The sequence below is a fragment of the Syngnathus floridae genome, chromosome 4, assembly GCF_059516105.1.
Source record: "Syngnathus floridae isolate MCC-2025c chromosome 4, RoL_Sflo_1.0, whole genome shotgun sequence".
Classification (NCBI taxonomy): Eukaryota; Metazoa; Chordata; class Actinopteri; order Syngnathiformes; family Syngnathidae; genus Syngnathus; species Syngnathus floridae.
This window is the reverse complement of record NC_142416.1, coordinates 7,986,345-8,011,524: the sequence shown is the minus strand read 5'-3', so window position 1 is coordinate 8,011,524 and position 25,180 is coordinate 7,986,345. Positions and strand designations below refer to the sequence as shown.

General features: G+C 39.9%; 2 protein-coding genes and 1 long non-coding RNA gene across 8 annotated transcripts; 1 reads left to right on the top strand and 2 right to left on the bottom strand.

Moving 5' to 3' along the window:
- Positions 1-1,209: 1,209 nt before the first annotated feature.
- scrn2 (secernin 2) lies at positions 1,210-9,437 on the bottom strand. Of its 4 annotated transcripts, none has more exons than XM_088372516.1 (9): positions 9,314-9,437; positions 9,193-9,224; positions 8,062-8,176; positions 7,028-7,209; positions 6,539-6,738; positions 5,812-6,027; positions 4,436-4,601; positions 2,262-2,442; positions 1,210-1,900 (listed from the first exon to the last, which is right to left on the bottom strand). In XM_088372516.1, the coding sequence occupies exons 1-9, from the start codon at positions 9,377-9,379 to the stop codon at positions 1,748-1,750; spliced, it is 1,311 nt and encodes a 436-aa protein (XP_088228642.1). In that variant the 5' UTR covers positions 9,380-9,437; the 3' UTR covers positions 1,210-1,747. The 4 variants fall into 4 exon arrangements, with proteins under 4 accessions (XP_088228642.1, XP_088228641.1, XP_088228644.1 ...); XM_088372515.1 differs by having other exon boundaries at positions 8,014-8,176; positions 9,314-9,435; XM_088372518.1 differs by lacking the exon at positions 9,193-9,224 and having other exon boundaries at positions 8,014-8,176; positions 9,314-9,333.
- Positions 9,438-11,027: 1,590 nt separating this feature from the next.
- On the bottom strand, positions 11,028-16,356 carry LOC148398714 (uncharacterized). The gene is made up of 3 exons (XR_015858096.1): positions 15,773-16,356; positions 12,900-12,935; positions 11,028-11,815 (listed from the first exon to the last, which is right to left on the bottom strand). It is a non-coding gene; the product is annotated as an uncharacterized LOC148398714 (long non-coding RNA).
- sp6 (Sp6 transcription factor) lies at positions 16,046-23,702 on the top strand. Of its 3 annotated transcripts, XM_088374249.1 has the most exons (4): positions 16,046-16,115; positions 16,212-16,307; positions 16,407-16,442; positions 20,923-23,702. In XM_088374249.1, exon 4 carries the CDS (start codon positions 21,040-21,042, stop codon positions 21,946-21,948), a length of 909 nt encoding a protein of 302 aa, XP_088230375.1. In that variant the 5' UTR covers positions 16,046-16,115; positions 16,212-16,307; positions 16,407-16,442; positions 20,923-21,039; the 3' UTR covers positions 21,949-23,702. The 3 variants fall into 3 exon arrangements, with proteins under 3 accessions (XP_088230375.1, XP_088230374.1, XP_088230373.1); XM_088374248.1 differs by lacking the exon at positions 16,407-16,442; XM_088374247.1 differs by lacking the exons at positions 16,046-16,115; positions 16,407-16,442 and having other exon boundaries at positions 16,122-16,307.
- Positions 23,703-25,180: the final 1,478 nt, after the last annotated feature.

The window sequence follows — 25,180 nt, the reverse complement described above, 5'->3', positions numbered from 1 at the left end:
CATTTTAAAACTTCCATAACAAAGACCGATTGCCGCCATGTTTGACGACCTTCTAATGATTGGAAGCTTCATTGAGGAGAACAGGGTGAAGTGCAGGCATTTGGACAAGAGCCTGGAAGTTTGATATCCCGGGGAGGAAAGTGGTGGACATCCATCTAAAATCGGGCAAGCCTACATGGATCACAATTAAGTCATACAAAAACACAGTTAAAACAATACATTAAGAATGAAGACATAAAAAACCACACAGGGGAAAAACAAGTCCGATGCTGAGTTGAAACAAGAAGGAAATCTATAAACGTGAAAATGCATAGAGTAAATCAACTGAAATTACCACAAGATGGCAGACTTACGCTTAGTCCGGGTCTTACTGCCCGACACCTGAGCTGGCCAAATATTCCTTTGCGAATTTGAATGATATGCAGGGCAAACTAAATTTTGAGTGAGTCGAGGGGGGGGGGGTGCACACAAAATAATGTATAGTCCTTAATGTCCCAATTTTATGACATTAATTGACTTAATGTTTTTTAACATGACGTGTATTGCTGTCCAGGTGTTATGTGGTTACCATGCAGTGGGACCGTGGTACGCATTGGCTGGTTATTATGTCTAATTTAATCTAAATAAGACCTCCGCACAGTCAGCTTCCACTGCTGCAGTCCCTACCAACTGCTCCTGCTCCGAACTCAGCTCCGTCCACTAGTGAGACCTATCAGCTTTTGCCACGGAGGATGTTATCATCTACTTCCGCCACACACTTGTCATTTGCAGGTCTCTGATGACTGTTATTGTTGACCTCATCACTGACGCAGACAAAGAGAATTTACGCAGGGCTGTGTGGAATGGTGCCAGTAAAATAGCCACCATACAAACATTGAAAAACTAAGAAGCTGGTGGTGGAAATTCACTGTGATTTTTATGGGTTCTTTGAAGGAAAATCACTGTGACTCTTCCTTCTGCTCTGCGCACAGATGTACATCAGTTATATCAAGGTTCTTGAACACATACAATAGGTACATTTTCTGTGTTTTCCTTGCACGCAGCTGTTTTTCTGTATCCATTATTGCAGCTGAAAGCCTGAAACAATACAAATTTCTCCATTATGAGACTAATAAAGGTTATCTTATTTTATCTTGTTTCCCCTTATTCACATTTATGGTATTTCTTTTACTTTGCACTTTGGTATCGAGACTCGAACAGAAACAGATCTCATTCTAAACAGTATTTATTTCACGTTGTTCATGTAGCCATACTCTATACAATGCTGAAATGCAAAACCACTGCAACAATATTGCACGTGCCATCTACGCCATTATTAACATTACAGACACACTTTAAATATTTAATCTTAATTCATGATATAATGGTATCAAGCAATGTGTGTGGTGAGGCAGTGGCAAGTTGGAGGATAAACATTCCAAAAAGCCCACTGTGGCCTCTCCTGCCAGTCTCCATTTGCTGGGAATGAACAGTTGAGGCCACTGTAAGCTAAAACAGTTGATCATCATACATGACAGCTTCATGTATGTACATGCAGAGAATAAGCCACTGACACCACAAACAGTGTGACCTTTAACCTGACTGGCTGTTCCAACACAATGGGGAAAAGTGTTGCTCCTAACTTAATGTTCACAGTTAATTGGTTAGATTGTCATTTCTATGCACTATAAGAAAAGTTGTTGAACCAGGCCAAGTTTTCAGACTGTGATAGATCATTTAGGATCAAAATCAATCGTCTTCCCACCTGTCATTGATAGAATTTGAGCTCCGTGTCCACACAATCAAAAAACAAGTTTCCTAGTTCATCGCCTGGTATCTCTCCACTCAACATGGCGGAAATTTCACTCAGACACTGCGACTCGAGGTCCCTCAGAATCTCATATATGGCCACGCCCTTGTCCTGCCAGGAATGAGAAAAAGGACATACAAACAAAGACAAATAACTGGATGAATTAGATTTTTATTAGTCCTGCCAGCTGTGTATTTTTGGTTTCTTTTGTTGGCAGGATTCTGTAAATTGACAAAGTTTGTTCAATAAATATTTAAAATGTGTTCTCTGAATCATTACGGTGCACTATAACCCAATGCACTTACTGTGTCAAATTGTTAGTAGCGCTCATTGCAATCTCTGACAAAACACTGAGCAACTCAACATTTTGTAGACTACTATTGTCAATGTTTGATGTACATTTGAACAATGCATTTCATGTGTTAAGTAAACATGTGTTTTTTTTAAACTACTGAACAAGTAATTGACCTACCGGGTCAGTCTTCATGGTGTTAAGTGCCTCCTGGTGAGCCTTGTAAAGGTCATGTCTGCGGTCCACCTGTCCCTGAAAGCGCGGGTACTTCCTGACAGGATCATCAGGACCAAAGTATGGTGAGACCACACTGAGCACAGGTGTGTCATCCTTAGAGAAGATATAAGGTTTGAATATGGACCTGGAGGATGAGGAGCAAGAAATGATGAGATGGAGGAAGAAAAAAGAAAAAAAAAAGTAATTGACGCAGAAGTACATTCAAAAAGCTTTTCCAATGGGGCTTTTCCATCGAAACCAGTTCCACACTGAAGTGGCCTTGACTGGTTGCTTTTCCATTAGATTTTTGGGGTCTTATGGTTATAATGGAACTGCTTTGCAGAACCTCCTCCGAGGTGGTTCCAAAACGCAGGACAAGCGGGACCACTGTCACTATTATCTGATTGGCCAACGGATGTTGCGTTTCTTAAGCAATGCGGCAAGGAACTCAGCTGCACACACACATATAGTTTTTTGTCCTAAATAAATTTGATAACTTCACTATATTTCATGTACAGTAAAAAATCTTTATTTCCACTTGTTGACTGAAAATAGCATCCCATGTACTCAGGGCTCAGGTAACACCCAATCAATAAAACATAATATTTGTAATCCGAAAAATGAGCTTTCATCTGTGTAAAAACCTTTGTGCATTTGATGGGCTGTGATTTGCAACAACATCATGCAACAACACCATTGGCCGAAATTCACGAACTCATGAAATATTATGACAAAACCTCAGAAGTTGCAAGTGTTCATTGTGGAGTGGTGTCTTGCATAGTTCAGTTCATTCTTGCCCCAATTGATTGGTGCCTGTTGTAATGAAAAAGGAACGGCGGGCAAACCGGGCCAAATAAGGCCGGTCCGGAGGTGTTCAATCCTAAAGCCTATATCCGACTGAGGGGTGAACAATTGTGAGTGTTGTCATAATGTAATGTTACATTGTCTGCATGGTTCGGCAGTGTTCGTTCAAGGTCGCAAATGTTAGCCAAACAATCGCCTGGTAATTTAAATATTTCCAAATTTCCTTATGTCATGAAAACTTAATAAAACCTTTGGCGCCCATCTGGCGAATGTTTTGCTAACATTTGCAACCTTAAAAGAACACTGACAAGAGCAAAACATTTGTTGCCTTCGAAAACACCGCAATTGTTTGTGGCTCAGTGGGTTAGGGGATTGAAGACCACCGATGAAATGTATGCTATTATCCATCCATCCATCCATCCATCCATCCATCCATCCATCCATCCATCCATCCATCCATCCATCCATCTTCTACTCCGCTTGTCCCCGGGGTCACGGGCGTGCTGGAGCCTATCCCAGCAGTCATTGGACAGTAGGCGGGGGACACCCTGAACAGGTTGCCAGCCAATCGCAGGGCACACAGAGATGAACAACCATCCGCACTCACACCTAGGGGCAATTTGGAGTGCTCAATTGGCCTGCCAAGCATGTTTTTGGTACGTGGGAGGAAACCGGAGTGCCCCGAGAAAACCCACATGGGCCCGGGTAGAACATGCAAACTCCACACAGGGAGAGTCGGAGGTGGAATCGAACCAGCACCCTCCTAACTGTGGGGTGGACGTGCTAATCAGCATTTCACCGAGCCACCCTATACTATTATTGATCTGATTTAGCTTTCTTTTGATTTGGTACAATGAATGGGAACAAATTAGTTTGCTTCTCATATTTTTTCCCCACTTTCATTATTACTGGGCAGCAAGCAAACTGTAAACGAGGAAACGTGATTTTTTTTTTAAAAAATGACAAATCTTTTCTATTATTTTCAAAAATGGGATAGTACATAAAATCATATTATAGTATGTAGAGTACTAATCAGCGAGCTGATGTTTCTCATAGTATCTCACAGTATTGCTAGCAAGGTAAACATTTTTGAAATACCAAAAGACTCAAGGCTTTAATATGAGGAGCCTTTAGTCCATTAGTATTAATTGTTAAAATCCTTGTTAACAGCCAAAGAGTTTTTTTCCTTCAATTTTTGCAATTGCTTGCTTGTCAGAAAACTGCTCTGTCTGTCTGTCTGTCTGTCTGTCTGTCTGTCTGTCTGTTAAAGTCATTGTTTTCAGTATGTTTGGAATACATATTTGGGTAATTTGGGGGTTTAGGAATTTACAAACCGAGAGGGGTCTGGAGTAGCAGTGAAGAAGTGGATGCAGGGCAGGTTGGTGTTTCTGGGCAGTATCGACACCATACTGCCTGTGGTGCAAAAACCGCCAGAGTCCATGCAGATGCCACTGGGCTTGTCCCTTAGAATAGACATCATCACCTCTGCTGTCATGGAACCTAAACCATACAGGAAAATTACTGGAGAAGCCAATAGTATACATTCTGTACATAAGATAAGTATTCAACTCAGTTATCCAAATAGCAAACTTTGCACCCCGTGAACATAAGGAAACCCATTCAAGTTCACAATCCCAGAAATGAATTTACACACTGTATCTAAATACAGTCTCTTTAGTTTTAGTTATTGTCACTAACAATATTGGTCTTCCTAGCCACATATGATGTGCAAACATATTAAAATCAAACAAAAAAGTAGACGTCAGCCTATTATATTCATTAGTTATATATTTTTTCCCCTCTATGTGATTCTTGAAGTGCATTTTCAGACTTGTATTTTAAAAGGGGATGATAGTTATTCATGCACCAAATGTAATAGAGTGGAGCCTCGGTTTTCGAACGTCCGGGTTCTCAAACAAATCGGTATTCGATTTTTTTGCTTCGGATGTCGGATGAAATTCGGTTGTCGAACTCGCGAGATGAGCCGAGAGGACCCCCATGCCAACTGACTCCGTTCGTTATTACAATCTCGTTACTCTGAGGATTGCATCAACTCTAATCATGCCTCCAAAGGAAGCAAGTGGGAGCAGTAAAGCCATCCTAAAACACAAAGACGCTCTTAAAACAATGCGATAGTGAGCGCCCGGAGCGCTGCGGTTGCGCGATCGGACCAAATTAAGCTCCTTGCGCACTGAGGTCCACTTAAATTTTGGAAAGTACATCAGGACTTGAAAAATATTTTCTAAATTTCAGCTACGGCTCTGTCACAATAATGCGACCAGCGCGGTGCAGTTGCGCGGTCGGCGACGCACTACGGTTGCGCGTTCGGCGGTGCGCTCCCGTTGCGCGATTGGACAAAAATGCGCAAATGAAAAAAATGCTTAACAAAGGCGGGGTTTTTTGGGGTTTTTTGCTTTGAACGAATTAATTTCTTTCCATTATTTGTAATGGGAAAACATGATTCGGAATACGAACGATTCACTTCTCGAACAGCCTTCTGGAACGGATTGTGGTCGAAAACCGAGGCTCCACTGTATTTGAAAATCTTTACATATAATGCAATTAATAACAAAAAATAACAGAGTAAATTACAATCCAGCAACATCGTTTTATTATTTCTCTTTTTTTTTTTTTTTTTTAAATACAAACGGGCTAACCAAAGCCAATTCAGAATTTTCTGGGTCGTACTTTAAAAGCCTATGACCCTTACCGTCATGTTGCTGGAGCAGTTCTGCACCCCCCTTATAGCGCTTTTTGGCAAGCTCCATCCTGACAGGTTGCGTCTCCGGGCTGAACACTTGTGAAAAGTTAAACTCTCCTACACCATCCCACCAGCCCTGAGCCTGGGCCACACTCCGCAGCTCAGGATGCTCTGCAGAAATGTCGGTGCCGATGGTCAACTGGTTGGAGATGTTTGTCACACCCTCTGAGAAGAGAAATTGGCTTTTACACATGGGCTAAATGTGATTTTGTGGCTAGTCAGCAGGCATGCAGGCATAGTTTTTTTTTTTAACGTTTTTGTTTTTCTTTTAATTGTGTATGCTATTTTATGTTTGTACGGCGACCATGAGTGCCTTGAAAGGCGCCTTATAAATAAAATGTATTATTATTATTATTATAGTCAGTTTGTCAATTTCAAAGAACAGTGTTGCTTCGCTTTATCAAGGTTCACCTTTCACCTTGCTGTTTGGCGGATGTTTTTTGAGTGTGTCATCGTATCATGACTATTCATTTTAACAGCAAATGGAGTGCACTTACATATATAGTGCTTTTATCCACACCATAATGTTAGAAGCGCTTTACAAAGTCTCACATTCACTTATTCACATACCCGTTTGGAGTCACTCTGAATAACCAAACAACACTTTTGAACAACAAAACTCAGAACCTTATTCATGTGACGTTGAGGCGGAGGAAATCTCCATGAACTGTATCACCTGAGATCTTCTGTGCCGCCCACAGTCTTCCAGCTGTTTCCAGAATCCAGGCCTCATTACGGTCCACCAGAAGGAAAGTGTTATGGTAGCAAAAAGGATCTGGATCCTCCCTGCATTGACCTCCTTGTCCGTGCTGCTCCAGGAGGCCAGTGATGACGGTGAGCGCTGCCCGTGCACTGTCACCACGCTCCAGGCCCAACCTGAGGGGAGCAGAAATAATGCTTTTCTTAGCATATTTGTCCTTAAATTAAAATCAATAATGAATAATCATTTTCAGCAAAAGAACAGCAGGGAATTTTGAACATTTCTTCACGTGAGTCAATGTTGAACTAAATCTTCAGCTATCTAGAGATGTAGGTGGCGGATTGACCATTGAGTAAATAAAAGGTGTTTCAAAACACAATCTATTTACAAATCATTTACGAAAAGACTGAAACCTTGAGTTGCTCCAGATGCTGCCGTCAGTGTGTTCAGTAGCAGCTACCTCACCTCACAAGATCCATGCCCAGCAAAGCCTCTTCAGGAGCAACAGCCTCCCGAGTCCAGACTGCCTCATTTCCGATACAAACTCCCTGATCGTTGGCTCCCATTTCAGCTCCCCACATCCAAGCTGGTTTACTCAGAATGACAGCATGAGTCTGCTCCACTTGAGGGATCTGTATGTACGTACACTACAAATGAAAGAGAACAACAAAGTGGAAAGAGATAACTGAGAAGGAGATAAATGAGACTGATGACCCCTGGACTGTAGAGATATTTCCCAACACATTTCTTCTGTGTCAATTCCCAAGCAATCTTGTTCATAACTCTATCTGGTTCCAATAATTTCATAACTCGTCAGTTTCTTTACCACTTGTGACACTGGTTGATTAGAAATATCAGACATGCATTTATGATATCAGACACCGAAGTAAGGTTGTAATAGCGGCTTTGCTAACATTAAATACTGTATTAACGGAAGACCAAATGCTATTTTTACAACAAAAATAATAAACTTAACCTGATATTAAATATTCTTATGGTTTTCTTGCTATCACATTCTTGAACAGTGTACAATTAATTGAAACGTAAACAAAAGGTCTGAAAAAATTATTCAAAAATTTAATTTGTTGTTTTAAAATTAAGGTCAAAGTTGAAATATAGGATCATTTTCTGACTCGAGGGAAATACAGCTGCTGGCATGGCTGTCATTCTTAAGTTTAAAAAAATAAAACCCTAACTTAAACTGGTCATCAATTACGTATTACAATCCATTGCTTTTTGCTATTTGCGGGCAAGCTGTCCCCAACCAATAGCAGAGGTCCACTGTACATTTTTACTGTGATACATGTTTTTCTGTAAGTTACCCTCAGTTGCTATGCAATAAATAGCCAGTACTAGGTACAGTATAATATGAACTGCTGTTTGTTGTTGTTGAGCACCTGATCCCCAAAATGTCTATGTGCATCATTGAAAATAGGTGACTATAGTGATACCTCCAGTATGCTGCCGGGAGGGTGAGATGTTGGGAGACAATGTACTACCTCCTGCACCTCATCCCGGGGACGGTCAGAGTTCTTCCCAAAAATGACATGGTCATCAAGAGAGCCAGGCGGCAATGAAACAAAACAGTCACATGACATGGGATCTTCTGCCATCCTAAAACATACAGGAAATTCTTAGATTCTTATAAAAGAAAGAAAGAAATCCTCAAACGGTGCTCTCAAACACTGCAGATTCTGGAGCTATAGTAATACACGTTTTTTGTATTATGAAGTGTCATTTTCACAAGACAAATAATTAGACATTTTATTTGTTAACAGAAGACAGAAATGCAGGCAAGTTTGATGCTTGCTATATCTTCAATCACCATTTCCTTCTGTGCTTACATACTGAACAAATTTCAAAGTATCACTAAAAATACTTGTGGCAATATGGGCATGTGATGATATGTGATTTTAAGAATTGGTGTCTACTAATTTCAAAAATACTGTAATAACCATCCATTGCCTTAGTATACTGTATGCTTTATATTCTGATTGGCGTTGACATCCTAAAAAATCAGAACCTATTGATTCACCCCTCGTGTTCGTTTGAGTTCAGTGTAAAAACAATGATGTGCCTGCATGTCTTTAAAAGGGTGTGCAGCAATGTTTTTAATCCTCTGACGAATGTGTGTGTGCGTGCGCGTGAGTTTACGTGTATGCGTGCAGCACTGCAAAGGTGCATTTATGTGCCGACGAGAAGAAAAATATCCACGCAAAACCTGGCAAAACTCTGTTGAGTCCCAGAAGTGATAAACACCGACGACCTCTTCCACGCCAGCGACGGCTAAGGATTAGGGAGAGAGTTTTGTGCAGAGAGCACTTTATTGACTGTAATCTGCACAAATCCGCCCACCAACACAGCCGAAGAATCGCTCTGACTTCACGTTTACATCAACGTCAGCGTTTAATTCCGGAAATAAATTCAGCAAATGTGAGATGGTTGCAGGTTCCGTGTTTATTGAAAAAGAAAAGGCCTGAATATAAATGTTCGATAAATGTAACGCGCATGTCGTGCAATGTCTAATGCCTTTTTTGGGGGGTGGGGGAGACTGCTACACTAGTGCTAGTGTCAGAACAGTGTAAACTAGCGCAAGCACCATTACGATTGCTGCCAAATACTGAATTTACCTGTCGGAAATTGTGAACGCTGACAACACCGGCTGGGGACAGACAGGTTGGAGACACAAGAGTCACGTGACCAAGAAATCCTAAAGTGTGTACTTAAAGGACTCGTTTCTCCTGGCACTACCTTTATCTTGGTCTCCTGTCGCTCATGTGAGCTCGGGCTGCTAAACGCTGCTAAGGCTTTCAACATTGCTTCATTTTGTTTGCCAAAGTGCTCGACCCCGGAATGCCTACTACGGCAAGCCGTTTGAGTATTTCGTTGTGCTATGAGTGCACGGATCATCCATTGGGTGATTTCGGAATTGGGCGACGATAAGAACACTAACACTTTTGAAAAGCGACAATTGACTTATTTTTTGCCTTTTTCTTTTTAGTATTTTTTTTAAAGAAAGAGGACGGGGGGCATTATATAATTATTATATAATAATATATAATAATAATACTACATTGAATTTAATTCGTCCAATTCAGCCATCAACTTGATGAGATATTTTGATTGTCATATTGTGGTGTTCGTATACGGGGAACCTAAGGTTGAAGGGGGTGTGTTGACCGTGTGGTTTTATGTAGTGACGCTCGTCCATTGTGAGTCGTATTTTTTCCCTGCTCTCTAGCATGTCCAAGAAAGTTTATTGTCACATATCTCCTGCGTCTCCTTTTCTTCGGCACCACAATGTAATATATTAATGCTATTAGGTCGTACCTGGTTCCTGATATGCAGCATTGAAAGAAAAAATCAAAATTATTGCTGAATAGATTATTTACAGTTAAATAAAGAAATTTAAAATCCATTTAAATACTAATTGAACTTTATGTTGGAAATAAATGTTCATCTTGGACTTTTCACTCGAGGGTAGGGTACATTCTAGTTGCGTTAGCTGATATGTCAACAGGTCAAGGGGGAAAATAATATACTATTGTTACCATTACAATTTCTTTCTACAGTCTAGAAAATTTATCACAATGTTGTCTTCTTCTTCCCTAATACAATGATTTAAGTGACACTCCATTATGGCTGAAATCATCGTAGGTCTGCCCATAGTCACAGCATGACAATGTAATTTCTGCTCACTCATTTTCTGCTCACGTAGTTCCCAAAAAATAACTTCATCTGAATTATGAAAAAGTAGGGAATGTGCCACTAGTGAATTACCATCTCAAATAGACACTACCTGTCCAACGGCATTGCAACATTCTTTGTATGTCATTACGTTTGTCAAAACCAGAATGCTGTTGTGTTAATAACTGATACACATTGTAATTTACATGAGTAATGACACCCAAAAGGTGACTCAGTTTTTACCTGTTAGTCTTGTCAATGGGTCAGTCATATTTATGATGGCAGGCACATACAGATCGTCATGCACAAAACATTTTTTATATATATATAGTATTGTTGTATCTTGAGTTATTTTTATGCAGCGTGCAGTGAACAGGCTTATGGTAACTTTGGAATGCCGGAGGCACCAGAAATGAATTCTTGAGAGGTTTCGAGGAGACAACTTGTTACCTGAATGGCACTCATCCTCTTACACACCCCTGTTGGCCTTTCATCTCCTGGAGTGTGCTGACAGGCACTGCACATATTGTCTATCCTTATACACAAACAGCAAAAACACCATTGGAAATAGACACCCTCTTGAACCAAAGGCAAACACAAATGTGGGGTGACTCACACATACCGTACGTACAGTATTGCATAAACAAAAACCAGAACACAATATTTATTTATTTATTTATTTATTGCGACTAAGAATCACTTCTCTTGTCTAAGTGAAACCAAATACAATTAGAGCAGTGGTTCTTAACCTGGGTTCGATCGAACCCTAGGGGTTCGGTGAGTCGGTCTCAGGGGTTCGGCAGAGCCTCCACCGCGGAGGTCCGAACACACTTTTATTGTGTAAATTCGTGATAATGCATATCTGAACTGGTCTCGCAAAGGCACACTGATTTGCAGGTATGTAATTTGTTGAGTTCATGCATTGTGTTGGTTTTGTTCTTTGAACAAGGTGATGATCATGCACGGCTCATTTTGTGCACCAGTAAAAAACATCTATGTCTTGATTTGAAAAATGTTTTTTGAATGTTGCGGATATAAAACTGGTGGGGTTCAGTACCTCCAACAAGGTTAAGAACCACTGATTTAGAGATATAATAATACAGGCATTAACTACAACAAATTGGATAATGTGATTTACATTACAATACAATACACAAAATATACTAAAAATATAACAAACTATACAATAAAACAAAATAATATTCTAAATCATCATCATAACAACTGCAATATTAATAGTCATAAACAACTGTACAAATTCTGCTCCACCTAACAAAATACACCATAGTATTTTGTATTAGTATTACTTGAACCAACTGTACCGCTACCGCTCCTCACACCTGTACCATTGCAGACAGTAGCATCAACATTCACTGTCCAACAAAAAGAAGAAAAAAAAAGGGTCTGGATGCAAAAATTCTGGCCATCAAGGTGCAAAACAACAAACGCCAACAATTCCCTCCAGTGAACGCTGTGGCCCAAAATACCGAATACCAAACAACTAGCACAACCACCCTAAAATAAAAGTGAGTGGAGCTCTCATAACAGGCAGCCATTGTTGAAGTCCTGAAAAAAATATTTTTAATCATGAGACCAAAGACATGAATGGAGTCAATATTTCTCTATATAATATTCTATATCATCTAAAGTGGCAAGAAAATGGATACAGAATACAGTACACATACAAAAACAATTGGGGAAATTATGAACAATAGAGTCTTTGTGCTTGGGACTCCTTGTGTGGTTCCAAATGCAGTTCAAATATAATGTATAGGGCCTATGTATTTTAAGATGTCGAGCTCTCTCTCTCTCTCTCTCTCTCTCTCTCTCTCTCTCTCTCTCTCTCTCTCTCTCTAGATCACAGGTGTCAAAACTCAAGGCCCGAGGGCCAGATACGGCCCGCCACATCATTTTATGTGGCCCGCGAAGACAAATTGTGCATCAAATTCATGTTTTTTTTTTAAAAATTTGACTAGTTTTTACTCGTCTAATTTGAAAACGAGTTATTTGTCAGTTTGTTTTGTAGCTTTTACTGTATATCATATGAGGTGCTCATACATTTATTTGAGTTGACAGTCATAATGGCCCTCCGAAAGAAGCTATGACTACAATGCGGTCCGTGAAAAAAATGAGTTTGACACCCCTGCTCTAGATAGACAGACGGACGAACGAACGGACGAACGGACGGACGGACGGACGGACGGACGGACGGACGGACGGACGGACGGACGGACGGACGGACGGACAGATAGATAGATAGATAGATAGATAGATAGATAGATAGATAGATAGATAGATAGATAGATAGATAGATAGATAGATAGATAGATAGATAGATAGATAGATAGATAGATAGATAGATAGATAGATATGTTTAACAGTTTAGCAGTATATGCAAAACAGGAGGTCTGCTTCTGTTGTGAATTATTTTGCAGTTTTTTGTAAATACAGTACAGAGCTTCATTCAGAAATGAATTGTTTCAAAAGTCCAAAATCCTGAAATCCTTTTGTGTTGAAGAGGACTGAGTTTTGCATTCTCTTGCAACTCTTGCATTGATTTATTTGAATGTACTTAACATAAGTTTCAATGTCACCCCTTCATCTACTTTTAAAAAAAACAACAATTTAGACACCACCGGTAATTCCTTACCTGTCACAGCATGTTGGTGGAGCATCTTCAAAACAACTAGCAAACACAGACACATTGGGAAATAACTTCATTACTGCTCATTTTTGAAAAGGCTTAAAACCCAACTTGAAGGCAACAAGTTAAAAAAACACAACATGATTTGCAGCCAAATTAATTTTCTATGTATTTTGAATATGAAATAACAAAGACCTAGTAAGTCATTGGTATATAGGCTATATATTGAGGAAAACACCAGAATTCCAGTGTGTGAAATTGCCGTCCGAAGCTTCAATGGCAGGGTAGCAAACCTTTTTTCCTATTTTCTAAAAGTATGAAAAAATAGCATGCAATTTGCCCCTAAAAAATACTAAGTATTTTTTAATCACATTTCTTGTTCGAGAGCTAGATCAATCACACTGGGTCACTTGCACTGGAATGAACGCTCCAGTAATCAACAATTAAAAGGCCTTATTGCCATTTATTCAATGCAATTTATGAGTTTTGCTGTGTCATTGTTCTCCCAATGAAACAGAAACCCAATGTTTCATAGCTTTGTCACTTTAGACTTTAGACACTTTGTCCTTGACACTGTTTTTGCACACACACTTCCTGTTACTTCAGCATGAATTTGTGGTCTGTAACGTACACAAAAAGGCCTGTGGTTCCCAAAATAATGTTTACCTTCTTCTTGTGGTGTATGTAAGTAACTACAGTAGTTAATAGGTTTTATATTTATGTCACTGAGGTATAAGTGATTACTCTTGCAATTTGTCATCTAAAGGTGAACATTACTTTTTTGAGACAAAACAATGAATTTCCAAACTTTAACTTTAATAACCTTCCTTCTGTCTCCATATGTTCCTACTATTTGAAGTTTATATGAACATTTTATGCGCTGACTATTGTTGTTGTCATATCCTATGGGAACCTTGTCATCGTTTCCTTTTGACTGACCAGACTTTAGAGCAAAGCCTTACTTTCTCTCCATAGGCAAAGAAAATGTGAAAAGTAAACAGTAAACACTGAAGTAACCAATTTTCTTATCCTTTAAAGGAATGGGGTCGAAATACAAAAAGTCCTGCCTAGCAACAAAAACAGATATCCTCAAACCTCATTGAATAAAGTACATAAGCAGATAAGTATATTCACATATTAAATAAATAAAAGAAACATTTTAAGCGTATAATTATACCTACACACCAAATCAATAAAGAAGACATAACTAGACATTTTTAATAAGTGGTCAAGAGAAAGGTTTTTATAAATTTATGATCTGATACATATTTCTGAGCACTTTGAAATAACAAATGTTTTTTGATATATTGCTTGAATAGCTTAATGACCCTTAAGGAATTGTTTAATGCATGCCTGACGATTTTCTAAATCACGGACACTGCCAAAGTCGTCTATAAATGTTCAGTACTTGATTGGATCTTATGTTTTGACTAATGCTAGATGCCAGTTTTCGATTACTACTGAACGTTCTGGACAGAGGGAAATATTTTGCCTAACAAAGAAAAGATATGGTTGAAAGCATGATTAAACTAAGACTATGATGATGTAAGCAAGTACATGGAGATCAAAAGAACAAACAAACAAAAACATGGTAAGTGGTGAGTACAAACTTTGCATAGTCAGGGAACATTAATAAATAGATGATGTCACAGCCAAAAGCTCACATAATTCCGTACAAAATGACAAAATTGAAAGAATGATGAATGGATGAGGTGTGACAGTGTATGTGCAAGAATGGAGGAGAATGTTTACAGGAAGGTCACTTGGAGATAAAACCAGCAGGTGCCAGACGGAGACAGCCCAGCCAAAGATGATCGTCAAGGCTGAAAGACGGAAAGGAAAACAACAGCCCCCACACATCGAATCTCCCATAATCAGCACCCAACCCCACGGAACCAGCTCTCACCGAACCAGCACCCACTCCCATGGAATCAGACTCTCCTTCGAACTTGCCCCACCCCAAAGACTCATAACCCATCAAACTCGGCCCACAATGTGCAACTGAATATAAGCTGACCAAAGAACCTTGAACGTTGCCTTTTGTGAATGGAGACTTTCCGCTCTTGAAAGGCCCAGCGCTGTATTGTACCTTCCTGAAAACAGAGCTTTCTTGACAAGAATTGTGATTGAACTCAACCAACCTGTGTAAGTCTAATTTCTGCTTCAGTGTCTTAGCATTTTCCTAAATCTGAAGAAATCAAACGAGCACGCAGTGAGTAAATTGGATAACAGGTGATTGGCAATAGCTTTTGCCATGAGGCGCAGATAGCGCGCTCCCTAAATTGTGGACAAAATCCAACACCTTGTTAATGATTCAAAATCTCAAAAGTCATTTCTGGCCCAGAACGTTAAGATACCTTTTCCCCCTCAAACAGGTACTCACTCACTCACTCATCACACTGCCCCCCTCTTATCCTGCCTCCTCTTTCAACTTCAAACCCAGTCATTTTTGCAAGCTGCGCTTTGATTGTGGCAAACACCTGTATTTTGCAAAGTTAGACTTCCTCGCTAGCACCCTCCTCCCATCTTTGATTGTTGAACAGCAGTGGCGCCGTCATTACTGTCTGTACGACTGATGCCGCCCATCTTCTCCTCCCATTTTCCACCTTTGCCTTTTAACCACAAATTTAATTGCTGATTCTAATTGCTCTATTCTAAATTTCAAAATCACTTTTATGCTGTGGGTGGTTGTAAAATGCGGTGAGAGTTTAAAGTCAACACATAAATATGGTTCCGATTGCAGGAATAGCTTAACGGTTTGATGCACGACTTTTATGCTAGCCAGATGGACATTGAAACGCTGCATTTTTCTCATTTTACCAATAATCCCCCGGGAAGACACACCATTATGCTATGCTTTATTAGAGATCATCCCCTACCATCATGCCAGCTATAGATGAACATCTTCTGAGCTTCTCACCAGCTGTTTTGGTTCCTTGACAACACAAAGCTTCTTTTTTAGGCCGTTTGTTTCAGTGGCAGTGCCACCTGGATACTGAGATGATGATGTATTTCGTGTGCGTGCGTGCGTTTGCGGGCTGGATCCTATGTGTTTGATGAGGGTTTTTTTTTTCATGAATAATAAAACCTGTTTAACAAGACAAGAGATTTAAGTACTACATAAATGGAACGAGGAATGAGAGAAGGCGTCCGCGTTACGTGGAGGTGAGGACGGAGCAGGAGAGGGCGGGGCCTCAAGACAGTAAAGTTTGTCACACGATTGTGAGCGCAACAAAAAAGCTCTATCAGCTCGCGTGGAACATGTGCACATGACATATGATGAGGATGTTTCTCTTCTGTGGACTTTTTTCGGCCCAGTGGAAGAAGCAGGGTTGAATTGAGCCAAACTTCCTTCAGCCAATGTGACCTAATATTTCCCCTTCAACGGCAAGGCGAGTTTTCATAGTCAAACAGGTAATGCTTAAATTGTGACCATATCTTGACTACGAGTGTTTAAGATTAATTGACTGATTGAGGATGACACATCTACCTATCTATTGACAATCTGAAAAGTTGCCGTCAACCCCAGAGAAGAGCGTGACAATTCAGGTAAGAGGTTGGTTTTTTTGACTTAAAAAGAATTTACCGCGGAAGCCTATAATCTACTGTAATTGTAAAATCTAATTTTAGTCGTATATGTTTTAATAATACGTAATCCCAATTTGCAGCAGTATCATAAATCCATGGTTTCCATGGTGCAGCAGAAATGAATTAATGGGGTGCATGCCAAAATATGTTTGTGGTTAATTTTAATTACTTGTCTGGTAACATGATAATTTGGATGAGTTAGTTTGAATTATAATTAATTTAAAACAATGAATAAGACGCAACACTGCATTAACAACAAACATTTTTGGACATAAAGTACACTGCCTAAAAGTAGATTAGACATTAAAGAGACCTGGATCCATCTTTCCATCAATCGTTTTTGATGTTCCATCTATCTTATAAAAGACAAAAATATTCAAGCCCAGCCTGCCAAAAATACTAGTTTAAATACCCCACAACACGCGAGAACAAATATTACTTGTAATGCTTAATGGGTAAAATGTTAAATGTTGTACAAGAGGAATCAAGCCTGACCGGCTTTCTTAAAAAAAAAAAAGTTGCAATACTTGATATGTGCCATATGACAAACTGGTGACAACCCATAAATCAACTGTGAAATACATTTCTAGCGATATCACCCACAGATGTACTCTCATGAGAGCTCTGTGACTGTCTGTCAATCAGTGTAAAACTGTCGTGTCCAAACGAATTTTATTTTACATTCAAAAAATCTCACAGCGTTTCACGTGTCAAAGTAAAATGTTACAAAAAAAGTATACATACTGAAATAATGAAGTTGTTGTCTCAATTTCCTCAGAAATTGACTTACTCAAAATGAAGTCAGGGCCTACTGAAGTGAACACAAAGTGGATATACTTGACAGAAGCCATGCGTAATTCTTTTGTGTAGAGGACAACAGGATACACAGGTTTATTGTACTTTCTGCCATTCACTGGAAGAGCATTTCAACGTCCTGTCTGTCACTATGCATTGTTAGTTGATAGATAAACAAAGATACAGTGCAGCCCCACTAATTGTGAAGGATGGGAACTGGATTGCCCCACAAATAATATTGAAAATCTACTTTAAATTGACGGCCATTATAAATGATAACATTTTTTAACACAAAAAATTCTTGAGAAGCAAGAATAAACCTGCAACAAGCCTTTTCCATGAAAAATGGGGGGTTCTGCCCCCGATGCAAAATATACATTTAGAATAAATATTATTAATAAAATATTATCAATAAAGTTTTAGCCAACAAAATATGATAATTTCCCACAGCACGTCTGATGATATCCCACGGCATAATCACTGGTCTTTTCTTTATCCATCCATCCATCCATCCATCCATCCATCCATCCATCCATCCATCCATCCATCCATCCATCCATCCATCCATCCATCCATCCATCCATCCATCCATCCATCCATCCATCCATCCATCCTTCCTTCCATCCATCCATCCATCCATCCATCCATCCATCCATCCATCCATCCATCCATCCATCCATCCATCCATCCACCCATCCATCCATCCCTCTAGTCACTGAATCGCTTCTCCTCACGTTTGTGGGCACGCAAGAGCCTATGCCAGCTGACTTCGGGCCACCCTGAACTGGTCGCCATGCAATCGCAGAGTACACATACAAAAACAACCATTTGCACTCTCATTCACATCAACGAACATTTTGGAGTGCTCTGTCAGCCAACCATGCATCTTTAGAATGTGAGACAAAACTTCTCACAGGAACAGGGAGAACATGTCAACCACTCAGGAAAGCTGGAATCGACCCCTGCACCTCTGAACTGTGAGATAGACATATCTATTATTTATTTATTTATTTATTTATTTATTTATTTGTTTATTTATTTATTTATTTATTTATTTATTTATTTATTTATTTATTCATTCATTCATGCATGCATGTTTGTTTGTATTTATTTATTTATTTATTTATTTATTTATTTATTTATTTATTTATTTATTTATTTATTTATTTGCAGGAACCAAAATTTCTCCAGTGAAAGAAGTATTCGGGATGAAAACAATTACAACAACAAATAAAACAAAAAAAATCAAGCAATCAGACACCCTCAAAAATTTACACAGGGTGAATTTTTCGACAACCGCCTGCAGCGCTCGTATTTGAGCACATCCATTGTCAGGGCTTAAAAGGCCGAACAGGGGTAGAACTTTTAAAGGTTTTTGATATTCATTTCAGGTTGTCACTGCAGCATCCTGAAATGCAGACAGACCCAGTGCAGGGGATGTTGTAGGGACATCCAAAAAATCCGCTGAGCAGAGCGAATGTTGTAAGCAGATGTTGAGCTATGCAGCAACTGAGACAGACCAAGGAGGGTTTTATGCGTTAACAAGACCCTGTGAGTTTTTCGACACGCACAAAACTAGCTGTCCTCAATCATACAGGAACAGCGTCCTCATTTGTGAATATCAACCTTTCAGTCAAATGTAGTAAACATTCTGTAAGTTGCACTGTATTTTCTATGTTCCTATCATGCCTAAAAGCTTTAGTTTTGAGCCAAACATGTTTGAAGCTCAGAGCGGTAATTTCAAAATCACTATCCCCGCCACGAGTCCTGGTCAGTTCCACTTTGACATCTTTTGATTTAAGCTGATATGTGCACAATAAACCACATTTGCTACGAGAATTAACTACTACTTAAGTTTTAACGATATCATGTAATTAGTCTGAAGACACTGCTGATCAACACGAACTATTTCCCCTCTCTGCAAAGTATTTTTTTTATCCCCCCTGCCAATAGGCGACTTGTAAAGCGGGGGCACTGCTGGGTCTTGGCCAGGCAGGTTTTATGACCACAGCTCTGTCATTGCCTAGCACCATCATTTTCTTCCCAAGCCAGACCTCCAATTGCCCCAGCCCATCAACCCCACCCCTTCTCCCCTTCGCCCTCTGCCAGCTGTTTCACGCAGTATTCCCAGCACTTTGGCAAATGGAGGAGTAGGATGCTTTATGTATTTATTCTCAGTGTCGGTGGAGATCGGGCAACTATTCTGATGTATGCTGGAGTCACATTCCCCCAAAATTACAGAGCGGTAGCTGTGGCTCCAGGCCGACATGAAATAAATCTGTTTGACCCTAGGCACCGCACCTTTCATTAGGGAATTCCTAACTAATTGGTTTACAATTTCATTGCATGTCAGATCCATGTATTAGAGACTGGACCTTCAAGAAAGAAGACTACATTCGTGTTGACTCACCAAATGAAGATTGACTGAGAAAATATGTCTCTGTCAGTCAGCCTGACGCCAACTGTATGTAAAGCAAATTTGAAGTAGTCGTCTTAATGAGCTTTCTCTTGGAGTCAGTCCTGTTTGCTTTGTCAGATATGATAGGGATCTTCAGACCGAGATACTTAGCTTCTAAAGCTTAAGACTTTTTTACTGTTTCCTGCTGTAAAAGTAATTGTAGATCTTCGAGGATGGGGGGTGTGGTGGAAGTCAACAAGCTTGTTTGGAGCAAGGAATTTATTGTTTGGAGCCATGCGCAAGTCGCACCAGCTTTCGACTTGTTGTCGGTTTCTACAGACATGTTGCATTTTAACAAGCTTTGTGTCACCTTTCAAAAGAGCCCCTCCTTCTGCAGCTGACTGACATATTTGAAGGTGTAAAGAGTTGTTCAGAGCTGGAATGCTGCTAGGGTCAGGGTTCCGCTAGCATTTCCAAGTGTTTGCTCCTTATTGTGGAGGCACTTGAAGATTGTTCTTGATATTGTTTGTCTCTCTTTGTCACCAGACTGCAACCGGTGCCTCCGGTATGTTTAAGCTGAAATGTTTTACAGGGCTTCTTTTGTATGTTGCCTGAAGCCGTGTGATGCGTGAAGGGTTATAAATCAAGTGTGATTCATCAAAACAGGTTCTGCTGTCTGCCAAGTTTCATTTCATCTCAACACACCACAGAGACGTACAAATAGATTTTGGCCCGCAGCCATAACTTCTTCCTTTACCAAACTGCTCCCCTGTCAACACCCCTCCCTACCACTGTTCCCTCCTCCAACCTTACCAACATTTATCTCCCCCTCCACTACCTTTACACAAGACCAATGATGTTGTTTTCTTTGAGCTTTTCTTTGACTGTCCTCCATGGGAAGTACCTGGCAGCGGATACATGTGGCAGGCCTGTGCCTGGACATGTCTGTCTCCCCCTCTCTTCTGTCTGCACGGCCACGTAATGTGAGAATTGTAGTATCCACAGCAATGAGGGAGGTGTATGTTAAGATTGTTGTTTAAATGTTGCATTAAAGAGGACTCTGGCCTCAATGCTTGCATATCTGAAGTTTAGAAATGTCAGCACCACAAAGGTGTATACATAGTCTGGGAGGGGGGGGGGGGGGGTGACCTCATCGCTCATGGTTTTGTGAAGTCACTGATGGAATGCCTGCAACAAATAAAGAGCTGATGTATATGAATTAATCATTTGCCCTCTTTCTGTCTGCAGGTTTTGTAGTGCGTCGCCACCCTGCCATGTGGTAATCATCTGTACAACACAACAAGATACTTGAACAACAGCTTGTGTCGCTGATCTCATCTACACTAGTGCACCTGCAAAGCTCACATGGCCCACCCTTATGAACCCTGGCTTCGGACAGCACCATCTAGTGGTAGCACAGACGACATGCCCATCCCTTCCTGGTGGGACTTCCAGAGGGATATTCAGTCTGGGAACTGGATTGACCTCCACACAGGGCAAAGTGCTGACTTACCGTCTGTGAGTCCAGGCTGCAACATGGGTCTGCAGTCCTCTTTAGGCTCCTACAGTTCCGACCCGCAAATGTGCTCCCTGCCTCTGAGTCAACATCTACCAGCTTCACACTCACCTCACCTCTTCCCTCCCGATGGTTTCAAGATGGAACCACTGGCACCTGATATCTTGCAACAAGAACCTTATGCACTGGAAGAGCCACGGGTGAATGTGGTTTTGGCCCGGCCAAAGTCCCAGAGACGTTCTTCTTCCAGAGGTACCGGCCAGGCAGCGTGTCGGTGTCCTAACTGTGTACACGCTGAGCAGATGGGCCACAGCACGGATGACAGCAGGAGGAAGCACATGCACAACTGTCACATCCCTGGCTGTGGTAAGGCCTACGCTAAGACCTCTCATCTGAAGGCCCACCTAAGGTGGCACAGTGGGGACCGGCCTTTCGTCTGTAACTGGCTCTTCTGCGGCAAGCGTTTTACACGTTCTGATGAATTGCAGCGACATTTACAGACGCACACCGGTACGAAGAAATTCAGCTGTGCGTTATGCCCTCGGGTGTTTATGCGCAGCGATCATCTGGCCAAGCACATGCGCACGCATGAGTCCCCAGCGGGGCATGGAGAAGAGAGTGTGAATGGAGAGAGCAAGGGCTTTGATTCCCCCACACCTCCTCAGTCATCGTCAAACATGTCTGCACCTGACACCATCGAGCCTCCACTCAAGATGAAATGCGAGACAGACCCCTCCATCTCCAGTGTAACTGGCTAGTCTGGTCCGGCTAATTTCATTACTTTCTGAATCAAGTTTGATCTAAAAGGAGACACCATCCATTGCACTTTCAATTCTATAATTGAGCTGCATGAGTTTGACGCTAGAAGACTAAACAGATGGATCAGAACGTGTTCTTCTGTGGTTCAGTAAATTATTGATATTAATGGGACTATCAACTCAGTGATTTACGACTATACTAAAAACAATGGTGGATTGAATGTATTCAATTTTATCTTGTCGAGTGGTTGCACATAATTTTGGTAAACAGGCGCAGGTCTACTTCCGGGTGCAGGCCATCGAACGTGAGTTTGGTGTATTTGATTGACGGTATTGTGTATTGGGGTGATGCTTTTCCTTGCCGTATTGTCGGGCACGGTGGACTCGGATATGAACTTCGACCGCCCAGAATGAAGACAGAGCAGATACATTTTAAAAGTAGATTAGGACTACTGCTCTACTTAATTTTTTTTTGATCCAGATGCTTTTATTTTGTGCAACCACTTGATGAAATAAAATTGAGTAAATTCAGTACATCATTCTTTTTCAGTGTCCATATTTATGGGAACAGTGTCAACATGATAGAAAACCAAGACTACATTCTACAAGAAAGGTTTTAAAAACTATAACTTCTTTTTTGTTTGTTTATGGAAAATAAGGTTAGAGAATAACTCCCCCTGTCTGGATTTAAACCAAAAATAAATGGGTTCCTCCCTATGCACATATCCTATGGAATGTTTTGGTTGCGCTTTTTTTCATAATCCTGCTGCCTAACAAATGAAAAATACTTACTTCTCCTTGGCAGAGGCAAAGAAATACTGTGTTAGAATTGCTGAAGTTACCCACTCTGTTGATACCAGAGTGTGTTACAAATTTAAATTCTGCTAGGACACTTTTTACCTGTAGATCCAACAACAAGGGGTGCATCAGTTGGAGTTGCTATGGTAAATATATTTTATTAGTAAGTTACATTGATGGAATATTTTTTTTATAAAGAAAATTAAACAAATTGACCCATCACCTGTCTAACAAATAAATCCCACAAGTGATGCCAACTATGAACACATCACATCACAGCAGTTATTATGATGTATGATTCTGTACAAACATGTTTGACAACAATTATGTCAAGCATAAACAACTCAACAGCAACCTGATCAACAATGAAAAACTGAGTACATAATGGTCGTATAAAGTAGCACACGGCACTCTTTTTCTGGGCTGAGCACTCTTTCTATTCTAAAGAAAACACTGTAGAAGGAAGAGGTGACGTTTTGTTTTTTCCAGGTGAGGAACTTCAACACAACACGTGTTGGAAATAGGAATCTCATGAGTCTCATAGGCTGGATTTTACAATGCTATTTCCATATTTAAAGATTAATTTGAATCAAGAATAATTTGTACAAGATTAATTTCAATCACTGCAAATTTTAAAACTAAAAGAATTAACAGAAGGTATAACAAAGAATTAATGTTGACCTAAGATAATAATGACTAGTGTAACTAGTAAATTTACAATATTGCAGTCTTAGAAGATAAGAAATTTAACAGTGGTTGTTTTATTGTTGTGTACGTGTTGTGTACTACTGAGTATTAATATTTTGAATTGTAATAGTCTATGGCGTTTTTCTTTATGTTGATTTGAACAGTAGCACAAGATAGATACATTTGAAAAAAGGGTTAGTTGTTTGTCATTTGTCATGTTACGTTCTAGCTACTGTAATAAAAATGCTGAGGATGCGATGTATACTGTCTATACTATTATTGTCCTCTATAATTAATACAAAAAATGTGCGCATGTGAATTATTTCACCCCAAGACTGCTAATAATTATTTGCAAAAGTGGATGCAGTGGATCACATTGCAGTTGTTTGGTTAGGAAATCACACAGTCACACATGTATACCATCTGAAACTAGAATTTGCAATTTCTGGAGAAATTGCGTGTGAAGGTGAAGAAGCCGAATAAATACTTGGGGAATGCTACAAAATGATGTTTCAAGTTGGAACAGGTTGAAAAATGTAGAAATTAGAAGGGAAAAACGAAATTCTGTAAAATTTGGCTTAAATTTCAAAAATAGGTAGGCAAAGCATGAACAGTTTAAAGTTGGAATGGGTTGAATCAGTGGGAAAATGTAGAAATTAGAAATGAAAAACGAAATTTAGTGAAATTTTAAACATGAAAAAGTGAAATCTTTTAACTTGGCAATTTTGGGAATGTTGAAAATCTTTCCCAATGTGATTTGAATTTGCTGAATGATGTGGATTTCAAACTGGGACAATGTAAATGTGAAATACTGAATGTGCCAATGAATGGGGAAAAAACAGCGAATTTTGCAAAAACAGAAAATATTTAGAATGAGAAAAATGCAAGCGTTCATCACGTGAATATTCGGAATACGTCAAAAGTGGAATGGAGTGAATCGGATGAATTATGTGGAAGTAGTAGCAGGACAAAGAAGTGAGGAGAATAAAATAGAAGAAGAAGATTAAAGTTAATGGTGTAAATTAACATAAGTGTGAAGGCGAACAATAAAGTTTTGGTGTAGAATTCGCCTTCACACTAATAAAGTGAATAGTGTGGAGCAGGGGTGTCAAACTCATTATTTTCGCGGGCCGCATCGTAGTCATAGCTTCTTTCTGAGGGCCATTATGACTGTCAACCCAAATAAATGTATGAGCACCTCATATTATATACAGTAAAAGCTACGAAACAAACTGACAAATAACTCGTTTTCAAATCAGACGAGTAAACACTGGCCAAATATTTTTAAAAAAAATATATTATTAAAAGTGAAGACAATTTGCAATTCTAGAAATGACACACGAATTTGATGCACAATTTGTCTTCGCGAGCCACATAAAATGATGTGGCGGGCCGTATCTGGCCCCCGGGCCTTGAGTTTTGACACCTGTGGTGTAGAGTAACATAAGGACTTTGCCTTCACACTAATAATGGGTAACGGTAACATTAACAGCTGAAATGAGACAAGACTGTTGCTCCTGTAGATTACATAAAAAGCACTGATCTGTTCCAGATACAGTGGGGCAAAAAAGTATTTAGTCAGCTACCAATTGTGTCAGTTCTCTCACTTACAAGATGAGAAATGCCTGTAATTTTCATCATAGGTGCACTTCAAACATCCATCCATCCATCCATCCATCTTCTGTACCGCTTTGTCCCCACGGAGGTCGCGGGCATGCTGGAGCCTATCCCAGCTGTCATCGAGCAG

Excerpts from the sequence above, each read along its gene's own strand:
- scrn2 (XM_088372515.1), bottom strand. The coding sequence starts at position 9,379 with ATGTTGAAAGCCTTAGCAGCGTTTAGCAGCCCGAGCTCACATGAGCGA. Across the intron at positions 7,210-8,013 it reads CTCCCGGCAGCATACTGGAG|TGTACGTACATACAGATCCC; the intron begins GTATCACTATAG and ends TTTCATTTGTAG. Across the intron at positions 2,443-4,435 it reads GCTACTCCAGACCCCTCTCG|GTCCATATTCAAACCTTATA; the intron begins GTTTGTAAATTC and ends CTCATCCTCCAG.
- sp6 (XM_088374248.1), top strand. The coding sequence starts at position 21,040 with ATGGCCCACCCTTATGAACCCTGGCTTCGGACAGCACCATCTAGTGGT.